The sequence below is a fragment of the Pelodiscus sinensis genome, chromosome 1 (genome assembly GCF_049634645.1).
Source record: "Pelodiscus sinensis isolate JC-2024 chromosome 1, ASM4963464v1, whole genome shotgun sequence".
Classification (NCBI taxonomy): domain Eukaryota; kingdom Metazoa; phylum Chordata; order Testudines; family Trionychidae; genus Pelodiscus; species Pelodiscus sinensis.
The window spans coordinates 125,657,141-125,682,120 of record NC_134711.1 but is presented as its reverse complement, the minus strand read 5'-3'; the positions used below and the strand labels follow the sequence as shown (position 1 = coordinate 125,682,120).

At 49.2% G+C, this 24,980-nt stretch overlaps 1 protein-coding gene across 2 annotated transcripts; it reads right to left on the bottom strand.

Annotated features, from left to right (window-relative positions):
* Positions 1-508: 508 nt before the first annotated feature.
* On the bottom strand, positions 509-23,382 carry ITFG2 (integrin alpha FG-GAP repeat containing 2). 2 transcript variants are annotated; one of them, XM_075900247.1, is made up of 12 exons: positions 23,172-23,382; positions 21,517-21,612; positions 21,029-21,070; positions 19,685-19,862; positions 19,198-19,337; positions 18,176-18,324; positions 16,182-16,276; positions 10,678-10,731; positions 8,120-8,211; positions 7,033-7,150; positions 6,160-6,333; positions 509-6,000 (listed from the first exon to the last, which is right to left on the bottom strand). In XM_075900247.1, exons 1-12 carry the CDS (start codon positions 23,193-23,195, stop codon positions 5,852-5,854), a joined length of 1,311 nt encoding a protein of 436 aa, XP_075756362.1. In that variant the 5' UTR covers positions 23,196-23,382; the 3' UTR covers positions 509-5,851. The 2 variants fall into 2 exon arrangements, with proteins under 2 accessions (XP_075756362.1, XP_075756355.1); XM_075900240.1 differs by having other exon boundaries at positions 23,085-23,381.
* Between the last annotated feature and the right edge of the window lie 1,598 nt (positions 23,383-24,980).

The following is a 24,980-nucleotide window of genomic DNA, read 5'->3' as shown; positions in this document are numbered from 1 at the left end:
TGTGTCAGTCAAGTGCTTGGTACTTCCAATAGGTCACTCGGTACTGAGCTCTGTGGCATTTACCTTCTCCCTGAACACTGTGGACCCTTTTGTAGATAACAGCATTTACCCTCAGCATTATCTGGGTTGCCAAATCCTGTCCCAGCCCCAACGCATAAAGGGCAGAAGCAATACAGGCAGTGAGAGCTTTAGGCTTGAATCAGGTTGAGATCCCTTCTACTGCTTCCTTTGCTCCCTCCCTTCACTGGGAATTGAATCATGGTTTGGCCTCTTTTCCTTTGCATCAGAAATGGAACCTCTGCCCAGCACCCTTGCTAGGCTCTGCCCTCGCATGACAGCATCAAATGTTGCCAGTTCTCACCATTTCACCATTTTGCACTCTTTGGTGTTCATCTTCAAGCCCCCGCTGCTGGAGTCATTGGATTACACAAGAACCACTGCTTGATTTTTTGAAAAAAGTCAGTTTCATGGTGCAATAAAGTATTAATAACCAAGTGACAAATAAAAAGAAACCCAAATAGCTTAATTGTAAAATGTCATGATTTTTAAGCCAGTCCCATGATTTTCAGGGGGATGACTTGTGATGTTTGCGCTCTTAGAGTTAGTGATGCTGATGATGGCTTAACCCTTGTTTAACTTTGGAAAAGCCTCAAGTGCATTTACAAATGTATTTTCTCCTAGAGCCATTGTCAGTGCTTAGTCATCCTTGTTTTCCTGAAAGGCACCAAAGACTAAAGTCCTCTTCCACTGGACAGGAGAAAATATCAAGCAGATCTGAAGCATGATTTTTCTATGAAATATAAGTACTGTAAGGGGGTAACAACGGGGGATGGTGAAGAGCTATTTAAGCTAAAGGCCAATGCTATCCCAAGAACAAATGGATGTAAACTGGCCACAAATAAATTCAGTCTGGAAATTGGAAGGTTTCCAACCATCAGAGGGATGGGGTTCTGGAACAGCCTCCCAGTTGGGAGCTGTGGGGGGAAACAAATGCATTAGTTTCAAGAGAGGGGACAAACTTTTGAGTATAACTGTATGGGGGGATATGCTTGTAATGGGGCCAGAGTATAGCTAAGCAGTCATGGGTCTCACTGTGTTTCTAAAGTTCATGCTTCAAGGCTTCAGACAGCCATTTATAGGGGTCAGGAAGGCCTCCATGTATTCTGGGAAGTTTTTTATCTCCTTCTTCAGAGCATCAAGAAAGGCTATGACTGGCGATGGGACATTGGGCAGGGTGGGCTAGGGATTCTGAGATGGCCCCAAGCATTCTCTCTCTTGCAGGTGCTTGGCTGGCTGGGTCTTGCTCACAAGCTCAGGCTCTAAGCGATCCCCCCAGGTCAAACTGGCAAGTAACAGTGGGGAGGCATCCATTTTTATTGTCTCACGGGAAAAAAAATCTTTTTGTTTGGAAACTGAGCATCCTGAACTGGAATCAGTTATGGTTCAGATCTTACATTCTGTTGATTTCAAAGAAAGGTAAGAACCTAAATTCCTTCAAGGATCTGGGCCTAAATGCCAATCCTGCAAGCTGCCTAGAATCTCAGAGTCAAGCGTGCTCATTCTTTCTCCTCTGTTATTACCTGTGACTAAGAGGCTGTCGGGCAAATTCTGCCGTGTGACACAGTGGAGTCCTAGTGCCATCAGTGGAGTTGCACAGATGTCAATGATCATAGCAAGGCAGGAACAGAATCCAGCTCCCTCTCTCAGTCGTGCTGGTTCTGCGGGGTGAAAAGCATTACGAGCAGCAGAGATTACCCTGAATGTACCCTAGGAAGAAGGGGCCATGTTTAGTCACTTCTCATTGTAGAGCCACACTTTAGTGGAAGTTATTCAAGTGGGGTTGCCACCACTGATTGCTGGGTTGCAGCTTGGGACATGGAGAGAAAGGGAAGTTATCATTTGGCACAAAGGCAAGATAAAGACTGCCCTGATCCTCAGCAGAAGACAACACTTCTGGTTTGTATAAGGGATTTTTGTCCTTGCCCTCCTCCTGTGCATGTAATGGGAACAGGGGAAAGATGGGACTAAACAGGAACAGCCACTGGCTTTGATTGGTAGGAACAATCTAGACCAGGGAGGAGCAACCTAGACTAGTGAGTGGGCTGCATTAGTGGCCCTCCTTCAACTCAGTGGGCTTCAAGATTGTCATAACCAAGACGGTCTCCTGGGATAGGGTAGTTTTACTAACTGTGCTTGTATACCAAGAATTTGCAATATGTGACCAGTAGCGCTCTGATTGCATGCAAAGGAGCATATGGTTCTCACAATGCTGTGTGCACCTCACTTCTCATCCTTTTGCTTTAAATGTGTGTCACTTTTGTAATTCCAGTAGGAAAAAAAATTACATAGACAAAAAACAGCACAATCTGGCAACCTTGTGCGTGGACAGTGGTAAACAAAATGTCTTGTGGGCCTCATAAAAAACCCTGATGGGCTGCAGGTTGCCCACCACCAATCTAGACCACAATCTGACCTGTGTGGCGGAGTCTGTGTTTTATATGAACATGCTGCAGCCACCGTACCAGGACAGTCATTTGTGCTCCCTTATCTCATGTGTTGTTAATAAAGATTTCTGCTTCAAGCAGGCAGCCAAAAGCAAGTCATTCTCTGTTGTTATTGACCCAGCTGAGCAAACAGCTGCTCTTCTGTCAGGCCACTGGGAATGCTATACAATAGCCACAGCCCGGGCTCAGAGTACTTAGGCAGCTCTGCCAGTCTAATCCCGGCATTGGCAGATGGAGAGCTCCTGGTAGCAGGCTGTGGGAACCCTTTGGTGAGGGGGACCCCATCAGGAGATGTAATCAGAGTTGGGACATGTAGTAACTCCTGCCAACCAAAGTGGGATGTGCAGGGAACAGAGCTTGAGAAGAGGCATCACGCTGTGGCCATGCAGGACTATATCTGTGTATAATTTTCTTTTCATAAGCACTCTATGTTGGCGCATGTGTAAAAAATACCCAGACAAACGAAGTGTTACGGTAATGAGCACAAGAGCACATGTGAGACTGGGAGCGTGTGTGTTTCTGTGCGGAACTGCATGCCAAATGGAAGGGACAGAGGAGCATTGGCAGAGGTGTAGGCAACTATGTGCCTACATCACAAATTCATCAGAGTCCCATAGGATTGGCAGAGGAAGCCTGTGTAGAAAACCTGCTTAGACTCCAGCTCCATTGGAGTCTCGCTGCTTTCACTCCTTATAACAGTGGGACATAGAAGCTTTATAGACATAGGGAGAAACATGCATCAGACCCTCCCTCCCCAGCAGTATAGCACGGGAAAGTGATTATTTTTGTCACTTTCTTCCACTCCAGGAATGTTAGGTGAATGTTCCCTGGGATCACACCAACACCTGTGGCAAGAGCTTTCTCCATCATTTTTACAGAGACAGACCTATACTGCTGTTCAGTGCCCAGCCTCAAAAGCCAGGTGGGAAATGCTGAGTTTTGGCTGTGTTAGAAATGAAGATAATTGCTAACCATGAGTCTTCTGCAAAGCCTGACTGTGTTGGGGCTGGAGACCGTAATTGACTTGCAGCCTGGACGTAGAATAAGATGCTAACTATCGCAAGTTTTCTAGTGGGATTCATCTCCACTAGAAAATGACAAAATTAAAAACACAGCCCTGATAAGTGGTTACTAGTAACCCATCACCAGCTGGCACAGTGTGAAACATGGCTGGTCCCTGTCTACAGCACCTGAAAAGTCCTACTCAGTATTGTGTTAGCTGAGATCACTGCTCAATGGCATATTCTAGTGAAGACAAGCCCTTGGATAACTATCCCCACAGCTTCATCTCATTCATCACTAAATGTTTCCTACAGGCTAGTTGATTTTTTTCAACAGATGCTTCTACATCTTAAAGGCCCAGTTTCAGTTTGTGCAGGAGTGTTCCTGAAACTCCAACCCCTCCCTATCCACAAATGGCAATGTTAAAAAAAAAAATCAATGGGACTTGAGGTCCTAGGTCATTTAGGCCTAGGCCCTTACAAGATATTCAGGGACATAATCCTCATAATCTAGGCCTTAAGCACTGTTGAAGAAATTACCCATAATGCTATCCCCTGTACTGGTTACAGGGGAAGAGAAAACCTGCTTTCTCTGTAGCTGTGGAGCAGAATTGGATGGGGGAAGGCACAGGATTTGGGAATCAGGAAAACTTACTTCTGTGCCCAGCTCTGTCACCAACTCACCGGTGTGGCCTGAAGCAGGGATCTTTACCTCTCAGTGCCTCCCTTTCTATAGCTGAGAAATAGGGAGAACCTTTATTTCTAAAACACTTTGAGATCTCTGGACATAAATAACTCCCAGGAGTTGAGGATTATGGTCTAATGATCAAATGCTTCCCACCTCACCCAACTCTGTCTGTTCCACTTCTATATCTCTCCCCGGGCAGGGACTTCTACTCTCCTGAAATGAGCGGGGAATTTGGTGTTTTGAGGTGCTGAAGAGTGTTTTGCAGAACATGGTGCAGCAGGAGCTCAACAGCTTGTGGGATCCTTACATGTTATCATTTGCTAAGGAGTGATCACTGAATTAATTATATTTCCTCTGAGTCAGATCCAAATCTCTCTGTGGTGGGGCAGGGGGAGGAAAGGTCCATCCATTATGCATGTTAAATAAATCATCACATGGATGAGAGGTGATAATGGATGCAGAGCAGCAGGTCTGCCTGTTGATCTCATCTTAATGAGCTGAGAGTGGTGCTGGACTGAAGGAGGTAAAGCAGACAGAGATGTGCAAGGGCTGGAGAGCAGAGTAGCGCCTGCAGAACCTGCAGTGCCCCCTACCCCCCAACCATGTAGAGTGCTGGACCTGGACTTCCATGGTCCCAGGCTTTGCAGTGCCCACTTCTCCTAGGTATTACACATGCAGGGCTAGAAAGCAACATGAGTCTCTTTCTAGCTGTTCCGGGTGTGTAGAGGCGGAAGGCAGAGTAGCACTACTGCAGCTGTTACAGATGTGCAAGGCTGGGAGGCACAGTGGCACCGCTAGTTGCAAGGCTTGTCATGATCATAGAACAATGCTTAGAATGGATTCAATGTATTGTCCAATTCTTGACTGCTCTGTATAAATAACAGAGTCAGCCCAGGGATTAGCTGGGCCCATAGCATTTATGTGAGCGACCAGAATGGGAGCTCCATTTTCTCTTGATTGTATTCCTACTAAGGGCAGCTCGGGTTGCTTTTGCCAGCACCGTTGCTAGGGAAGCCTAGGTGTCCCTACACATCTCCCTCTCATGAGTACCGGGGAGACAACTCAGCCCTGCGCATGGGATCAACCCCTCGGAATGAAAGGCTGCTACTGTGAGAGGAGGTCTAGGACCAAGGGAGGTGTCTGAACTGAAGCAGGAGTAATGCTCCAGGTCTGTCTAGTAATTCATGGAGATGGGATAAAAAAAAAGAACAATCCAAAAGCCCTCTCTACCACCAGCTGATTCCCCCCTTAAGCTGCTAGAAACTCAAGAGGACCAACTCCACAGGTACTGCACAAATAACTTATCAAGAACTGGACTGAAGTTTGCTGTTCTCTACTCCCCACCCCCTGCCCTTCCCCACACACAAACACAAGTCTGGGCAGCAGAGAACATGGCTGCTGAGAGCTGAATACCTCAGTGGACCTTCATTGCCTCTACTTTAAAGGGCAATGAACTTGCCACCCTGCATGGATAAAACAAGCACCCTGTTCTCATCTTACCTCAATCCTGATCTGAAAGCTCAGTTCTAACACAGTGCCGTGTTTGCTGCTGCCAGCTCGCTGGAAGTCTACACTGACAAAGATGCAAGATGCAAACTGAGCTTGATGCAACGGAGTCACTACTGCGAGAAGAGGTGCTAATTAAAGCTCAGCTCTGATTATAAACCATCTTCAGGAATGGTGGGGTGGTTGGAGGAGTCTGCTCCAGCAGGGTCCCGATGTTGGGAAGAGCTGTTCTGTGGCTGCTTTTCTGGGAAGTACAGGGTCTTGTGAATCAGATCTCTGACAGCCGAGACATCATCTGCCTCTGTAAGAGTGGGACAGAGGAACAGCACTATCACCACTAGCGAGAAACATTGTAGCCCTAGTAAGGTAGCTAGGAACCCCAGCTGTCACCACCACTTACACTTCCTCCCATTATCCCATCACCCTTCTCACTGCACTCTGCAGACTGCGCAATGCTCACCCACGCCTAGCTGCTGCAGAAGATCCCTGTATTCTGGGTTGGTTTCTAGTATCTTCAGGAGGTTGGTGGATTCCATTCTCTCCAGCTGCACATCCCAGTAGATGTAGATCTTTTGATTGAAACTGACGTAAACCAGGCAGGGGCTGTTGTGGTCTCCTTTGCACGCATAGAGGCCTGGGAAAAGCCAGGGAGGGAGCCAACAGTAGTTAGTGAAAAGCAGAGGAAATGAAGTGGTAACTTGGGAAAACAGATAAGGGGGAGGCAACTGGAGATCAGAAGGCACATGGTGGGGTACAGCAAACACAATGGAGTAACCTAATTCTCCCCTCTGTGCCCAACTGTGCTACTGATCTAAGAGGGAGTAGAAAGTCTCTGGCTGCCAGCCAATACATTGGTGAGAGGCACTGTACAGAGACATGGCCTGTGTTGTGCTAAACTGAGTCACATGGTGGCAGGAGCAGGCTGTCTGTGCAGCGAGTGCTTGAGCAATCCAGCTGGGGGCAGAGGTGCCCCAGGGCAACAGAGAAAATCAGTGAAAACACCTTGATGGGAAAAGGTCTCAGGAGCTGACAGTGGGGGGCACAGCACCCACTGGGGTCAACAGGAAGTAAATGTGGCACAGAGCAGGACACTTGTGCTTCTTCCGGGTCAGGTCTCCTACCATCCCTCCCCTCTGACATGGCCTCTTCCCAGCAGCCAGGAAGAAGAAATTAGCTGGGCTTCCCACAATGTCACCCACCTCCAAAGCAGGACATACTATCTGGGGGCTTCCCCCTTTCCCAGAGCAGCAGTGACATATTTCATGGAAAGCAGCCAACAGCTCAGTTCACAGCCAGGCCTCGTGTCTCAGATGCAGGAGCAGGCCACACTCACCTGCACAGAAGGCGCTGACGTTCTCATCCACTTGGAACCTGGCCACAGTCCGATTGTGGTCGATGATGTACGTCTGGCCATCCCAGGCGCAGGCTATCACCTCCTCGTGTCCATTGCCCTGCCAGAGTTGCACAGGTGAGAGAGCGGGACGAGCTTTGATTAGTACAGGCCTCAGCCATCCAGAGATCCAGCAGCCTACAGCAAGGAGCATCCATTCCTAGCCTCTTCCATAACATGTGTTCAATGCAGCAGTCTCCTAACAGGGGACACTGATAACTTGTTTTCAAGGAAAAGACATCTCTGCTCTTCCTGTACAAGTGGCCTCTCTAGGTTCATTCTGCCCTACAACACAAAATGTAGACAGGGCCAGTCACCCATTCTCCCATCCCATGTGCTCTCAACCTCTCATTTTCCCCATTTCAGTCCTTCTTGACAAACATCCTGATTCCCTAGTAGCGACTGCTTCCTTCTCAATCACTCCTCGCTGCCTTATTCTCCTATAAGCATCTCAGTCTGACCTACCTGCTTTGGAAGAGGAGAGTCAGGCTGTTCCAGTTTCCAGAGGAGAGGAACAAAAGAATTACTGTACCGGATCTGACCCAAGGTCCATCTAACCCAGTGTCCTGTCTCTGACTACAGCCAACAGCAGATACTGCAGAGTAAGGTGTAAGAACCCTGGAGGTATCCCGCCCCATATAACTCTCATCCTGGTGTCTAACTCTTTAAGCCCTGAGGCACAAAGTTTAATATTCCTGGTAATTATGTGGTGTCATTAATTATACGTCTGGATGCTCTATTCATGTTTACACTCACAGTAACAGTAAATGGCCAATTGCTTTTGGAATTCTGTTGAGTTACTGGCTTGAACAACTTCATGTGCCAGCAAGTTCCTTAGCTGAATGTCTACAGTACCGATGGGGTTTGTAGTACAGGCTCCATTTTCTTGGGCCCTCTGTGTGGGCATGGGACAATCCCAGGATGCCCTGCTCTCTCTTCTGTGGGTGAGATGGCAAAGAGACATCTCAATGTCTCACCCCAGTCACCCTCTCCCCACACCAGATTTTGCTCTGTTCACGTTTACACTCACAGTAACATCCAGTTTTTCCAGAGCAAAGAGCTGGTGATCGACTTGCACAGACCACAGCAGCTTATCTGCCCCCTCCATGAGCTTCAATGTTCCTGAAGGGGAAAGAGAGACATTCTGACAACATCTAACCACAAAGGAGTCAGCATCTTGGGTCTGTGGGATGGGAAGTGGAGCGAGCCCTTGTCCCACAGCTGTGCTGCCAGGGGTACTTTTCAGTATTAGAGTCAAGCATGCTCTGAAATTGGCAGGGAGGAGGGGGCATTTGAACATGCTCAGGCCACCTCAAGAATTCCAGGCTTGCTCTGTTTATAGCCAAGCAGATTTCAGAGCAAAGCAAAGGGAGGTGCCAACTTTTCCTATCCCCATGACATGCAGCCAAGCCTGACTCTGTGACACTACCACTGGGGATGGTGGTGTCCCCAGCAACATGTTGCGCCCGATCCAGAGGCTTCCATCTGCAATCTCCCAGGGAGAAGAAGCCCTGTAGTGCTGCCTGTGGTTGATGACTCACACAGCACCGTCTCTCACTCCAGGAGCAACAAGGACCCATTAGCTTGTCAGCAATAGCTGGAGATACAGAGGGGAAAAAGCAGCAGCTCTGCTAATTGGATTGAACTCTGAGACTGCAGGGAAATGGACTGAAATGCTCTCTCAGAATACGATATGGCGGCACAATGAGCTCTAACATCTCAAATCAGATACTGCTTAAGCCAGAGGGTCCCCAGCTCTGACTCATGGATTCCTGGTGATCCGAGGCGCTTGAGCTGGGATCTGCAGAGAGCTGGATGTTCACATGGGACTGCTTCTCCTTTATGTTCCCAGAGGCCAAATTACATTAAGAGAAACTAAAAACCCACTTGATACTTTCCTAACATTTCTGTTCCCTGTCAGCAACTGCTATAGCTGGCACATGGATGTTGCTAGGAGATTGTGACTGGCAGGAAAGGTGTGTCTGTGAGACAAAGCATGGGTTAAACTCTAAACAATCCTCACAGCACCCTGTGGAGTCAGTAAATATCATTAGCCCCATTTTACAGAGAGGGGAACTGAGTTTGAAGGAGGCTAATGGAGTTGCCAAAGGCCACACAAGTCAAAACAGGGATTAATCAGCCTTGGATCACCAGGAATCCATGAGTCACAGCTGGGGACCCTCTGGCTTAAGCAGTATCTGATTTGAGATGTCTCTTCCATGACTACTGAAGTAGGCCAGGATTTAGGGAGACCCTGCATGGTGACTTCAGGCTGTTAGCCAGTCTGGGAGTTAAAGTTAGTGAGAATCACAGCTTTCTGTATCCAAAAGCTTCAATACCAAATCCCTTCTATTTATTAGACCTGAATCCTGTCTCTTCTTTACCAAATCACATGGGAGAACCTGGCTCCCAGGCCCATGCACAGTCCACTACACACCATAGCCTCTTCATTTACCTTGCTGCTTGGCAGCATCTCAACCACCTTAAAGTGGGTAAGGAACATGCCTCCCTGCTCTTTTGATGGCATTGTTTGTATAGAATTTCAGCTTAGCGTGCAAGTGGACTTGGAAATACACCTACACAGAAATTCTGTGAATGATTCGAGTCTTAAATGGGGACTGTTATCTAGTGGCTAGAGCAGAAGATTGGGAGTCGGAGGAGATTTGGGTTCTTAGTACCACCTTTCCTAAGAACCTGCTGTTTGATCACTGAAGCCACACAAATGTTCGTCAAGTGCTTTGAAATCCATGGATGCACAGCACCTGCTTAGGGAAGTGTAGTGGACTGCTATGAATAATTCACTGAGAAATAAACATTTCGGTTTTCCTGTAGAGAACAAAACCCTGGAGCATGGCCCTGATTCAGTAAGAAACTGGAGCACATGCCTAGCAAAATGGGGCCACTCTCATGCCTAGAGTCAGCCTGGTACATATACACCTGGCTGAATCAGGGCATGACCTTCTGGTGATGCCTCTCCTCTTGGCTCCTGTGGGCACAAGAGCAAAGGCTGGTGCAGGGAGCGATGGGGACCTTCTGCCCTCTCCCCTCAGATGAAAGCATGTATCTGAGATGAGGACAAGGAATAATGCCAGTGCAGCAACCTCTGCTGCCAAATTCTCCTACATATCTCTAAGGCAGTAACACTTAGAGCTCAGCGGTTCAGGAGCCAAATTAGCAAGCACTATCCAAATGAGCCACAGTTGAGTGAATTTATTCTGTCAATTCAATAGGACTACTTACATTTAAAGAGTATGACAGGGAAATACTTAGTTTATATTGTTCTCACAGCAAATAAATTAATAACTTAGCACAAGCTGATAACTTAAAAGGTCAATAACATCATAAAAGCATCCTGATGAATAATTCAATCCCACAGGAGATATGAGTGCTTGCAACTCTTGAGCCTCGGTCTGAGAATCACTGCTCTACTGGTACTTCAGAGGCCTGATTCTATCCCTTCTCAAATTCAGTAGCACTGAGCCTCTGGTGTAGTCTTAGAAAAACCCCTATAGCCCTACTCCAGATAGGTAACGGGTGTCAATCCTTTCCTTCCTTGTCTCTCGACCCAAGGGCAGCAGTGGGACTTACCATCCAGAGTGCAGAGCGCAAAGAGGCCTGAGCCAGCATCTGTTTTAGTGCAACCTGCGGACACAGAACAGAAGCACATGTTGCTCATGGTGCAGTCGATCTAGCCCCGATCTCAGCAGTGAGATTGAGCTGTAGCTTCCATAACCTCTCACTATCCATCTGTCCACCACTCCCGTCTCCTTCTCTCTCTCTACATGGTGCACTAGGGCTATGGTGAGGCAGCATGTGGCAAGCCAGAGGAGTCTGCTTCCCTTGCTCTCCTGGAGGGGTGGGTCACTGTGATATAGTCATGTCTGAATGTTTGGAGGGAGAGGACGAGCTGAAAGGGAAAAGGGGCACAGAAGCAGTTCAGTGAATCTACCCTCCCAAGCTAGTGGCCCTTGTTGCTGTTTCTAGTCTTCTGCACCCCTCCTTTCTGCTTCCTCTTCCTGGGCTTGGCCAATATTTTAATCTGGTCTTAAACATAGTCCTTCCCACTCCTAGCCACAGGTCGCAAGGCTCTCCCCTTCTGATTTCTCTCCCACTCAAGGGCTCTGTGACAGCAGCAATTCCAGGAAGAAGCTTTTAACATGCTAGGGATAGAGGCTCCACCCCCTTCATCTGGCACTGCTACCTAAAGCCCACAGAAGGGACACTGATGGTGCTCTCGACCCAGAGAGTCCAGCTTGACTTTCCCCTGAACTGTGACAAAACAACTTGAGCTGGTGACTGCCCTTGAATTTAAGGGCCAGCATCAAGCTAACAACTGTGAGTCTGACTTTGCTCTCACTAACTATGTCTATGAGAATCTCATTATGATACCATCTACATGTTTTGTCAGTCTTTAAGTGCTACCTGACCATTTGTTGCTTGCTAATTAATAGTTCTTAACTGTCTCTTTTGACTATTCAGCCTTTATGTACTTATAAACTATTTGTTTTTCCTATTACATTCCAGTATGGCTTTCCCCTTGGTATATTTTATACCCACTGCCTCTTCTTGTCCCCCCCCCCCCATCTTTTCCTTCTCCCACCCTCACCCCCCTCCCTTCTCCCCTATTTATTTTGGTCCTGGACATCCAACACTCTGGTCATCTAAAGAAGTGGGCTGTGCCCACGAAAGCTCATGATACCATCTACATGTTTTGTTAGTCTTTAAAGTGCTACCAAACGATTTGTTGGTTTTTTAAGTTTATCCTGTACAGACTAACTCGGCTACCTCCTGAAGCTTATGTAAATAAGGACTCAAGTGGTGGATGTACAATACGAGCTTTGGACAGGGACAGGGACAGGGAGGGGAAATAGCAATTGGGTGTTGCAGGAATGACTGAAGGAATCAAGCCTGAAATGTTAGGAGAGTTTTCTGCTCAGCCTTGAAACTCTGCCTAGTGGTTATTTACCATACTTTCACCATCTTGATACTATCCTATTTTCTGCCAGCCACATCACTTTCCTTCCCCTGTGGGGCACTCCTGGTCATTACCAACCGATGAATTTTAAACAGGAGCTTACACACAAGTGGGACTGGCTGATTTGGCTCCCTGGGATTCCCCACGTAATGGGAGTGACAGCTGCATGCCCATAGGAGCCTGTGGTTTAATTGTCTCTCTTATAGCCCCCACTTCTCCAGAAATGCACAAGTGCAGGTAGCAACTCCACTGTGGAGCAGGAGAGGCTACGCAGCTACATCTGACTCCCTGCCCTTGAACACAGCCTGGTGCTGCTGCTGGGGGCATGTGGCAAACTCCACAAGATGGAAGAGGAACAGCTGTCTATATGGGAACACAAACACAAAGTGGCTTTCACATACTGTGCCCATGAGCAAGTGCTATGAGGCAATCCTTCATGATACACAAAGGCAAACACAGCACCATTCCCAAGGTCTGCAGGCCAGGCAAAAATTGTATTTTTATATGACAGTACCAAGAGGGCAGCATGAAAAGGGGCATATGTCTCTCCAAGGAACATAGCTGACGGTAGCCACAGAGTGGCACTGTTAAATACTGTAACTGAGTGGGGTCCCTTGGGATACAACTACACAGTAAAAAAAGATTTGCAGGAGTAAGACTCAGAGCCTGGATCAACAGACTCAGGCTTGCACGGTTTGAACTACAGTGCTTAAAATAGACAGGTAGATGTTTGAGCTTCAGAGCCTAGACTCTAGCTCATGCTCGATGAGGGGAGAGGGTCTCGGAGGCTACACTCCAACCTGAGCTTAAATATCTACATGTCTATTTTTAGCCCCATAATGTGAGCCCAAGTTATCTGATCTGGGATCTAAGACTTGCTCCTGTGGTGTTGGGTTTTTTGTTTTGTTTTGTGGTGTTGATGTACTCTTGAAACCAGCTCTGCTGTTGGGATTATACCAGCCACTTTAGCTATCTTTACCCTGCCTCCCATCTAGAGAGGACATTCAGCACAGTTTGATAACAATGCCCACTTCGACTCAGTCACTTTCCTTCTGTGGCTCACAACTTATCTCATGGATCTAACCAGGGTAATTGCAAAGCTACCTATTGTGCACAGGGAGGAAAGTGAGTGCAATTGCCTAGCAACTGAGGTTTCGTGTCTTCTTTACAGAAGAGCAACTGTCTACACAAAGGGCAAGTGTGAAGGCCTCTGCTTCTAATCAGTTTTGCTTTGTGGTTTTCCCACTCTGGCACAACTCTGTTTTGTCTGGGTGTCTAGTGCAGCAGGAGAGTGCTTACATGTAGAAATGAGACCCATATTTCACTGAAAAAACAGTGACAGGAGAAACCAGAGGACCCTGAGGACCTGAGGGGGACAACACAGAAAGCCTTCTGAGAAGCAGGGTCCAGCTGACTAGAGTACTACGTAGTGAGCTGTAAGGGAACCTTCCAGATTAGGTGCTGACATACAGCTTCCCCACAGCCAGCCAGTGCAGCTGAGGGGCAGTCCCTTCCCTCAGCCACGCAGCGACTACACAAGAACTCAGCTTCACTGTGAGAGACTGGGACGCCAAACTGCAATGCCTTTGCTGGCCAGCCTTGTGGAAATGGAGTGGAGTTCGCTAGCTCTTCTCTCTGTCTCACACACACACCTCAAAAAAGATACCTTGATATTGGAAAAAGCTCCGAAAAGGGCAACAAAAATTATTAGAGATATAGAACAGCTGCCATATGAGGAGAGATTAAGACAACTGGGATGTATCAGCTTGGAAAAGAGACAACTATAAGGGGGATATGACAGGTCTATAAAATCATGACTGGTGTGGAAAAAGTGACTAAAGAAGAGTTATTTACTCCTTCTCGTAACACAAGACCAAGGGGTCACCAAATTAACAGGTAGCAGGCAGCGGTGAAAGTAACTTACAATTTCTTATAGGTACGGTCCTATTGCAACCCAGATCCCTGTCTGCTCTTTAAATAGCTCCCTGCTGGCTTTTGCCACAGCTTAGCTCAGTCAGCTCAGCTCTTGCCATAGCTGTGTACCAGGGCACACCCACTTACTTTCACCTCTGGTAGCAGGTATCAAGCAAACAAAAAAGCATTTTTTTAAACAACGCAGTTAATCTGTGGAACTCCTTGCCAGAGGATGTTGTGAAATCCCAAGACTTAAAACAGAGTTCAAAAAAAGTTAGATAAATTTATAGGGGAAAGGTCCATCAATGGCTATTAGTCAGCGTGGGCAGATATGGTATCCCAAGCTTCGGTTTGTCAGAAACTGGGACTGGGTGGCAGGGGATGGCTCACTTGGTGATTACCTGTTCTGGTCATTTGTTCTGGGGCACTTGGTATTGAACACTGTCAGAAGACAGGATACTGGGTTAGACGGACCTTCGGTTTGACCCAGTATGGCCATTCTTCTGTTCTTATGGCAGGATTTTCTTTTGGGCAACACTGTGCCAGGTAAGCAATGTTCTCATGTACAGTCTCCTTGGGGTTTGTAAAGTGACACTGAAAGCCAGTTAGAGCTGGATGCTCAGAAGTGTACTGAGAGAAACCTGACCCCTCTGTACAAAGCCTAGCTCTTAGCCCTCACCAGATGGCACTGCTCTGACATCAGGAATCCTTGTCTCCCCGTGTTCTGCACATCTCCTTTTGCTAGCAAGCTCTACCAATCAATACAAGGTTTGGGGCTTCATATGCAGAGAAATAACTGATTCCATGGCCTGGTGCTCCCAGCGCTCGGAGCAACATTTAAGATGTGGAGAATGTGACAGGTTGAATGGGAACCTTAGAGGCTCCCCCTCACTGCTCCAGCTCTACAAAGCAGCTCACACTTCCTCAGACAGCATGGTTGGGATAACCCTCTCCCCAGCCCAGAGCAAGCACAACTAGACTCAACAAGCAGTAGAGCAGTGGTCCCCAACCTCTACGGGCTCCTGGGCGCCCGGGGGCGGGGCCACTCATGCGCCGGGCGCCCGGGGGCAGGGCCACGCGTCCTGGGGCACGCCAGGGCCGGGGCCGCCCGAGCCCCTTGTGCCCGGGGCTGGCGCCGCCGCCCGAGCTGCGTGCCTGGGGCCGGCACCGGCGCCGCGCACCCGCATGTGCCCCGGGGCTGGGGCCGCCCGAGCACCGCGCACCGGTGAGTGTCGCACGCCTGGGGCCTGCGCTTCCAGTGCGCCGCGCGCCGGGGGGCGGGGCCAGCCCGGGTTGTCGGCGGGTGCCTACAAATGCCCCGGCGGGCGCCATGGCGCCCGCGGGCACCGCATTGGGGACCACTGCAATAGAGAAAGAGGATTACACTGACAACTCATGCCTCCTCGATCACAGTCTCCATGAACTATGGAGTAAAGGAGGGAAGCTAGGGCAGCTCTGCTAGGCTGGAGTCTAGGAGGAAGAGTCCAGGACCATGGGCAGGCAGGAAAGGGCCTGCAGCTAGAGGAGAGCAGGCAGCTGCATGTGAGGGATGGTTACACATAAGGGGGTAAGAGGAGCCTGCAGCTGGCCAAGATTTGAATATGGCAGCTACAAAGACCAAAATGGGAGGTGAGCCAGCACAAAGCCTAGAGCCTGGACATGGCCCCAGAAGGGGCTGGGACTGTGCAGGGTAAAGGAAAAGTGGGCTAAAGCTGAGCAGAGGTGTGGGACTGGGACTGCATGGGGCAGGGCAGGAACATGTGCCGCAGCAGCACTAGGTGGGTTTGGGAATGAGGGTGGCAAATGAACTGACTCAATGTGCAGGATTGAAGCTGCTGACGTGAAGGCATGAGGGTGACACATGCAGTGCAGCAGGGCGCACGGCCCAGCTGCACAAAGCAGGCATCCAGGGCAATGCTAGCATGGGAGGAAGCTACGCTAGGTGGGAGATGAGGGCAGCTCCATTGGAGGGAGCTGCACAGAAAAGCCCAATGCAAACTGTTTAGCTGTTTGAACATCCCAGGGCCAGCCCTAATTTGGGGGCTAGCTAATGTGGGCCAGGCTTCTCTGTTTTTGTGGCCACATACTAAGGATCTCGTTTTCTGCTGGATTTCTTTAAGTGATATCCCCACCCTCTAATGCAGTCGCTATCTCGGAGTCCATGGTCTCAGCCCTGCACATTGCTGCAGGTTCTGCCTCTTACCTCGACCAATGCTGCCAATTAAGTGAGTGGAAACGTTCTTGTTGTGAATCCTGCCAGATGTCTGGTGAAGGATGACATCCCGAACTGGGGCCTCCCTAGGGAGAAGAAGCGAGACAGAGGGGAAAGGGTTAGGGATTCCAGACAGACAGAATCTCAGAACGACTCCCTAGCCTCTGCCCTCGAATCCCAAAGCTGGGATTTTTTACACATGCTGACTTTGGGGAGCTGCTTGTTGTCTCAGAAGGGCTGCGAGGCAGGCAAGATTAGTTCATCTGGGGGATATTTCAGTCAGAGAGCCCTGGTCTACACTAGGATTTTATTTTGAAATAAACCCCCTAAGGCCAAATTTATAAGCAGAGCATCCACACCACCAAGCCCATTATTTCAACATAACGGGCCATGTCATTCTGCCCGCAGGCTCCTGGCCTGGCCAGCACCTTCCCATGCCTGCTTGTCCCCAGGCCATGGGTGTTGTGATCCTCCTCTGAGACATCTGTGTACCTGCTGCAAAGTGCCTGCTGTCTAGGCAACAGATGGCCTTGCTCAAAGCACATCGTCACTGTATGAACTGAGACCTTCGGTACTGGCTCAGAGATTAGGGCTAGGCCTCATACACAGTGTCTCCTGTAATGACTGCCCTTGTAACTCTGCTTCACAACTGGGCTTGGCACAACCCCCAACTCCCATGCCATCTACCCACCTAAGCAGGATCCACAAGTGGAAATGCACACAGAAGCAGCTCATGAAGGAGCAGATGGCCTCCCTGCAGTTTCTCGTTCAGGGGCTCGAAGAAGAGCACCAGGAGAGGGCTGCCAACCAGGAAGTGCATCGGGCTGGCTGGGAGCAGAGAAAGGCCACCTGGGACAAGCTGGTGAACCAGCACACCACCATGTTTTTCACCCTCACCTCAGTGAAGGAGTGCATGGCATCATACATGGAGTGGGCCACCATCCACCTCCCTGCCTGCACCCTGGTTTCCCCTCCACGGCTCCCCAATGGCCACCGGGGCCCTCAAACATGGGGCAGTGGGACCTCTAGGGCAGCCAGAGACTCCAGACCACCCGGACGCAGGCACCACTCCCAGCCCTATCCATGACCTCCTGTACCAGCACCAGTTGTTAGGTTTAGTGTGCAAGTACACTAAACCTAACAACCGAAATGAGGCCAAAGTATTAGAGCCCTCAGGAAACTAGACTATTATGTGCCACAAGCAGCAGCTAGCAGGATCTGAGGTGCACCAGTGCCAGAGACCTGGAACAGTAGGGAAATTGTTATATTATAAGGCTGTCTTTTATTCACTCAGGAAATCAGCTAGGTGGGACACAAGAACAGGTTCTGGAAGGAGCAAGCCTGCCTTGGTCCCAGGGAGAGAGTCTGGATGAACGTATGGGGCTTTTCTGTCTCAATCTCCCCAAATTTGATTTATAAAACACTCCTTTTGACACCTCTGGGAGCACAGACAACAATAATAAAACCCACCAAAGTTCTGCTATGGGCCTTTAGATTCAGAGGCCTGACTAAGCCTCCTGCTAGTTCCCTGCCCATTGATCAGATCCCCAGTAAGCTTCACTTCCCTCATCTTGGCATTTACACGACTCTCGTCCACTTCCCTCAACTCAGCACCCACTCCCCCAAACCTTTGGGGATCTCACAAGCCATTTCCTCCACACCCCAATGGCATCTGCTTGCCCTGCATGCCAACCCACAGCACGGGGAGCATTATGTGGATAAAAGACTTGTAGCCAGAATGTTTGGTCCATGGCAGAGCAAAGCAGGGAACACCAGGGTTTGGGGGAGGAAAGGTAAGGGGGCTTAGAGCATGTACATGCTTCCAGAACAGGGGGACAGGCCAGGGTAGAATTCAGGCAGCCAAGGAGGATGCAAAGTCAATGGGGCCGACTGACTGAAGTCAGGATATGCTGCAACTGTGCCTCCTTGTGGCAGGTCTGTAAAACTGCATCTCTATGTCTGTGCCATTGGATCCAAATGCCCACCTGCTGGTTGCAGAGCTGTCTCCTCCTTCTGCTGGGGGCTGCAGGTCTGACTTCCAGGTGCACAGCAGGATAGCGTAGCCACAGCCTGGCTGGGACACCATCATCTCTGGGGCACCATCAGGGCCCGGGTTCACAGAGAGGCTGTCTACCTGCACCAGCCCAGGAACAGTAAGGAGGATTTAATGAAAGGGTTGTACACATCCCAAAGGGACTATGTGCATGTATCCCCCACCAATACTTTGGCAACTTCCAGTGAATGCCCCCTGCCACACTCAAGGCAGCCAGCTCTTTGGAGAAACACAATTCTTCCAAAAGCGGCGAGGAGTCCTGTGGCACCTTATAGACTAACTGAAGTGTAGGAGCATAAGCTTTCGTAGGCAAAGACCCACTTCGTACATGCATCTGACGAAGTGGGTCTTTGCCCACGAAAGCTTATGCTCCTACACTTCAGTTAGTCTATAAGGTGCCACAGGACTCCTCGCTGCTTTTGCAGATTCAGACTAACACGGCTACCCCTCTGATACAATTCTTCCAGAAAGTCATCAGGCAGTGAGCTGAGTTCAGCAAGAGATGACATGTCCTGCCTCATGTTGGGAAACGCAATCTTTTTTCCCCAGAAGAGAATGGAAGCACTTTGGTGGGGAAAGGATTCATATAGGATTGACAATTTGGATGAACATATTCCTGGGGGTTTCATCACATGGTATAATCTTTAATTAAAGATTACTCTTTAATTCTTGGAAACTCCAGGATGATCCTGAAGGGCTGGCAACCCTGGATTCACAGAGAGCACAGTAAGGTTAAAACAACTGATCAGACACTCAGTCATCTGCATCAGTCAGCTGCCCTGCACACCCAGCACAAACTCTGGGGAAATTCACTCCTGAGACTCCCATTACTGATTCGTTTGTTTGGAAGACTGAAGCTTTGCTCCCCTTCCTTTGGAGGGCTCTGCCTTTTGGGGGAGACAGCTCCTGAAGTCTGTACTCAACGTATCTCCCCTAGGGATTTCTGCTTCCTACCTGTCCCTCCAGCAGCCACTTCTTCAGCAGCACCAGCTGGCCAGAGATGTGGTCAGAGCTCTCAGACTGGTCCTCCCAGCGGAAGGCTCGTACCACTCGGTCTGTGTAACCCACCACCAGCTCAAACTTCCCATCTCCATCTGCAGGGGACATCGGGGGACAACAATGGGTTCCCTCGACACATCACAGTCTCACTGCCTGCAGGCACACTTAGCACTGAGCAACATAAGTGTTAGTCGTACCAGGATCCAAGAGAGCCTTAGTGTTCAGATACCAAGTGAAGGGCACCTTAGAAAAATCTCAGACCTCTCAGCTCCCTCACATCTCATGTACTGCTGCATCCCCAAAGCCCCAAGGTGTTCTCTCCTCTGCTTCCCTCATGTCCTGGTATGTGCACTGCCCCACTGTGCCCCATGTGCCTGTTCTACTCTTACCATCACCATTTTCATAAGCTCCTGCTCTGCCCCCTTCTACCCCACATACTCACCAATGTCATTGATCAGCATGACCTTGGTGTTGGCAGGAATGTGCTGCCTGAATACCAGCTTTTGCTCATCTGCCACTGGAGGTTCTTGGTGGCCAGAAGCATCTGGATGCTTTGAGGGTGGAGGAGTCAGGTCAAAGAGATTAAACCAGCCCTCGGCACTCACAGCAACAACCAGATTCTGACAGGAGAGAGGAAATAGAATTAATAGAAGAGGTGGTGAGATTGCCTGCAACTGTCCTTCATGGTGACACGGGCAAGGCCATCAAGATGAACAATGACTACTCTGTGAACGCTGTTGGAGGGACCAGTTGTTATAGCAATCAGCTAAGTGTGATCGGTGAACAGTGGCAACTGCACCAGAGCCAGTTTACACTGACGGAAAGATATTTGGAGAGTACAGAACAGTGCAGCAGAGATTCTGCCTTTGCCTAAAAGCTGTTGCAGAGCCACAGTGTCCAACCTTCTTGGTCACTTTTGCCAGCCCACAGGCTTCCCTGTACTTGTAACACTACAGCAACTGCACTGCTGCAGAACTTCAGTGTATGCTACATACTCTCGCAGGAGGGGTCTCCTATTGGTGTAGGCAATCCTTCTCCCCAAGAGTTAAGTAAGCTTAACAATGTCGCTCAATGGTGTGGATTTTTCATATCCGTAAGTAACACAGCTGGGTTAAACTACATTTTTAGTGCAGACCAGACCTAAGACTTCAGATGTCATAGTCCCCTCCTATTCATTATATTCATGTCGAGTGGCTCTTTCCCTCACTAGCGTATAAAGGTTAATGAAGTTGCTATAGCAGTTAAGCCATGGAACCTGATCTTGGATTATTGAATCCAAAGGTTTTGGGTTTAATCCTAGTAGATAATAGCCCAGAAAGAGCTGGAGTTGTTGTATTACATGGACTGGAACCTGCAATGGTGCTTGGGCTGCTCTGCATCTCAGTCTTCGCAAGAGTCAGTTTAAGTGTGCAGAAGTGAATGGCAGGCAGCCAACATCTGCACCAAAGGGCTCAGCACAGTCAAGTAATAACCCTGAGAATCAGGTGGAATATTCCAGGGTCAAAAATGCCAGTAAAGATAAGATGAGCTAGTCATTGGCAGGTCACTTCTCTAGTAAAGGGTTGGTTTGCTTACTCAACAGGCCTGACTATGGCTCAAACAGGACATTAGTTGAAGGACAATGTTTAAATCAGGAGCACTAGCTCTCTCAAACCCAAGGGAAGAGATGTATGGAGAAAAACCTTGGAGATTAAAATGTGCCATAATCCCAAGCAACTGCACATGTCAAAAGCCAATCTCCCACCACCAGCATGAGTGTAGCTGGGGAAAAGCCAAATGTTCTCACCTTTCCTCTATTACACACATCCCCAACACCGACACAGGTGAGCTGCAAGAAAAGAAAAGGACTTCAGAAAACAGGAAGCAGCAAAGGAAAACACATTGTGCTAATCCTGCACTAGCGATCTCCCAGCCTTCAGGATCATCCTCAGAATCAGCATCTCATTGGCTGAGGGCCTGTCTAACCTCACTCCTCAAGGCAAATGAGTGAGAAGCCAGGCCCAAGGACCTCAGCATATGGAGGGAAGGATCAGGATTGGGTAGAGAACAAAATCTTCTCTCCTGTGGCTGTTCAGCACTTTGGACAGCACTGCTCGCCCAGGGAGGAAGGAGGGGAGGGCAGAAACAGGATCACTGATGCAATTGTGCAGGGCATCAGGGCTGGTCCTGATAGCCTTCAGAGAAGCAGGCATTCTGTTCCCACACAGCATTCCAAGTAAACAAATGGCAAAGGCTCAAAAGAATATGGAAGTGTCAAACTCTGTCCCAACTGACCATTCCTTGACAGGAGCGCACAGTCCAGGGTTTGCTATCGTCATTCTTGTACACGCAGAGTTTCCCATTGGTATCTCCCACCACTAACTCGTTCAGCTGAAGAGAAGGGAAGACTGTTAGTGATGGGAAATTCACACTCACTCTCAGAAGCCCCATGAGAGAAAAAAAGACCAGAATTCAGATGTAAGATGAGAGAGAAAAGAGGAGACCAGAGATGATGGGAGAAAACGTAGCTACCATAGAGACACAAGATAAAAGAGAACATTTTATTCCATCAAATAGGGAGGTAGTGGAGGGGGTTCCCATATTCAAATTCAAACACCAGGGAAGACTGGGTTGATTTCCCTGTCCCTGTTTTGGAACACCATTAAATCAGCACCATCTGAGATTACATCCTTTGGGCGGACAGAAATGCTCCCTAAAATATTAGTCCAATGTATTGGAGGGGGACTCTGAAGAGCTGGGTTCTACAACTGATGTACTGCGTGACCTTATGGAAATCACTTTAGTGTTTACTGACTCCGTTTCCCCTCCCATTCTCTTTTTAGAGTGTAAGCTCTTTGAGGCAGGAACTGTCTCATACTATACACATGTAAAACACCCAGCTCCAAAGGGCTCTGATCTGATCTGTGGCCTATTAGTACCTACCGCAATACAAATAAATAATATCTTTGCAATGGACCAATGCACCAAGTGACAGAGATTTCAAAAATTTCTCCAGGGGCTGGCCATTTCTCAGAGAGGCCAGCGACAATTAGCTGCTGACTTCCATAATTTTGATTAGGATAGACAAGTTTCTATTTAAGCGGAAAAACAAGTTACATGTTTATAGTGACCCGTGTTGCTAAGTGTTGTATCAAATGGAGGAGTTCTCAGGTTCAGTAGTTTTTTCCTGAACACGAGTTGTAATAATCAAGGCTGATGGTCACACATTTCTCTCAGGAATCCTGAGGTAGCACTTGAGCACAGTAGTCCACTACAGGCGGATTGTTTGTGCCACATTGGATGGGAGGAACAGGAGTGTTTGAATTGCATTCCAGTGACCTAACCAAGGGTTTGCACTGCTTTGGTATGACCTGCCTCAAATGGCGAGGCCGTAATCTTGTACAACATGGATGGAAACACACACACAGTCTCACCCGCAAAGATGTGAAAATAATCATCAAACTAGTGTGTAAACTAGTGCGGCCCCACCCCTCCCAAGAGGGTGCCAGCTCTCACACTTAGCAGGCACCCAGGGGCGGGCAGTGCAGGGAGCCTGCCAGGGGAAGGGCAGCACCAGGCACCGGGGGGGGAGGGGCAATGCAGGGGGGGCGCCAGGAGAACGCAGCGCAGGGCGCGTGATGTTGGGGGAAGGCAGCACGCGGGGGCAGCACCGCCAGGCACAGCGCGCGGGGGCGGGGGGGGGCGTTCGCTCAGGCCGCGCACCACGCTGGTGCCCCGCCCACAGCCCGTTATGCAAAAACTGATCCAGACCCCGCCCACTGATCCTGCAGATTCTCGCCGTGTTCTCGCGCTCCCCTCTCGCGCATGCGCAGAGTCCCCCCCGCCCTGCCGCCTCTCGGTACCGTATCGTTATCGGCGTCCCCCAGGCATATGGCGTGGGGGAAGAGGCTCCCGCTGAACTCGAGCGCCACCCGCTGCACATAACTGACCGACCGCATCTCTCCGGCGACCATAGAGATGGCGCCTCCCACTCGGGTGGGCCGGCACTCTGCGGCAGAGAGGGCGGGTGGGGCTACGGAAGCTCCTTGGGCTCAAAAAGCGCACGTGGGAGGGGGAGCTATCACGTGATAGGCCGGTCCTCGCAAGACCCGGTTCCAGAGCCCGCAGCGCAGCCATAGGCTCGGTCTCTCCACCAGTTCCACGGGGCGGGGCCCTGCTCCGCCTCTGGCCCCTCCCCCCAGCGCTGTGCGGGCGCCTGCAGCCGGCGCTTGGCTGTCACGGGCAGCTCCCGCCTCTCGCGGGAAAAGCAGCCCAGGCTGCTGGATTGCAACCTGCAGCGTTATCAGCCGCCTGCTTAAAGTCTCAGCGGGGGGGGGGCGCGACTCCTACGGGGTTTGGTGACAGTGGGGTTTAGGCAGCCACAATGGGGAGAGTAGGGAAGAGCCCAGCTCAACTCTCACGTTCCTCCTTGGGTTTCACCATGTGCTAGTTACAAACCCACTGGCTTTCACTCATACACTGAACAGACTGGCACTGGAGTCGCTGAGCCCCACAAATCATGGAGCCCTATGGTGCCATGGTTAACAATCACTGGAGCCCGCTTCACTTCGGTATAAAGATGAGATCCTGGCGATTCACTTCTGGCACATAGGAGTCCTGGGCTACGTTTAACTGGCCGGATCTTGCACAAGAACCAGCAGAGAGTCGACATGGCTGGGCCTGCTCTTGCGCAAGAGAATTTACAGTCTGTCAGAAGACAGGGCTTCTCACGAAAGAGCTATGCTCTTTTCTAACAAATGTAAGCCCTCTTGCGCAAGAGGCCAGTGTGGATGCATGGCAGGGGTTTCTTACACAAGAAAGCCCTATGGCTAAAATGGGCTTCAGAGCTTTCTTGCACAAGAGAGCATCCACACTGCCATGGATGCTCTTGTGCAAAAGCACATGGCAGTGTGGATGTTTTCTTGCACAAGAGTTCTTGAACAAGAACCCTTGCGCAAAATGTTCATGCACAAGAACACACCAGTGCAGACAGCCAGGAGGCTATGTACAAACGGAATTATATGCTGAAACCTCTGCTCTCTCTGAACTAGACATCTAAATTCCCAGCTCTCTAATATGTAGTGTGACCATGGACAGTCACAAAGTCTCTAGTTCTTGGCTTCCTCAATAGGATACATTCCTTTGTAAAGCAGGTTGAGGTTTACTTGCTATGGGTTCTTGTACTCCAGTCACTGCAATTCAGATGACTGAAATCCACCTGTGTGGTCATGTGGCCCCTGTGGCAAAAGCAACTTCTTTGAACAGGTGCGGTGGTACTGATAGAAAGCAATATATTAGTAGTAGTATAAACAATGGTAGAACTCTATAGTTCAGCTTTAGAACATGAAACCTGTGTAAAGTTCTCATGCTGAACTTTACATAATCAGATCTGTGACGGCACCTGTAGGTCCAAAAAAACTGTAAAATTCAGCTAGAAAGTGTTCATATATTGCAGGTGGGGGACCCAATTATTATTTCTTGAAATTCCCCCACATAAGTTGGGATGTTGTGCTTCATAGTTTGTCCTAAAGTGTCATGTAGTGTTTCTAATGTTCCACTCAAGAGGTAGTTTCACTGCAGCACAGGAAATGGGTCTTGTTCACATACAGCCTGATTCTCCTCCAGTTTACACTAGAATAAATCAGGAGGAATTCCATTAGTCAGTGGTGTTACAGTGTGTTACAGTGAGATCCGAATAAGGCTCACAGTAAAGTGGATCAGTTCAGGAGGAAACCTCAGAGCTGGAAACACAAGAATTA

Bases quoted from the DNA above. Each gene is read 5' to 3' on its own strand.
- ITFG2 (XM_075900240.1), bottom strand. From the start codon at position 23,195: ATGGTCGCCGGAGAGATGCGGTCGGTCAGTTATGTGCAGCGGGTGGCG. The intron at 21,613-23,084 runs GTACCGAGAGGC...CCTTCTCTTCAG, and splicing joins GGGACGCCGATAACGATACG to CTGAACGAGTTAGTGGTGGG. The intron at 19,863-21,028 runs GTGAGAACATTT...CTCTCCTGTCAG, and splicing joins ATGTGTGTAATAGAGGAAAG to AATCTGGTTGTTGCTGTGAG.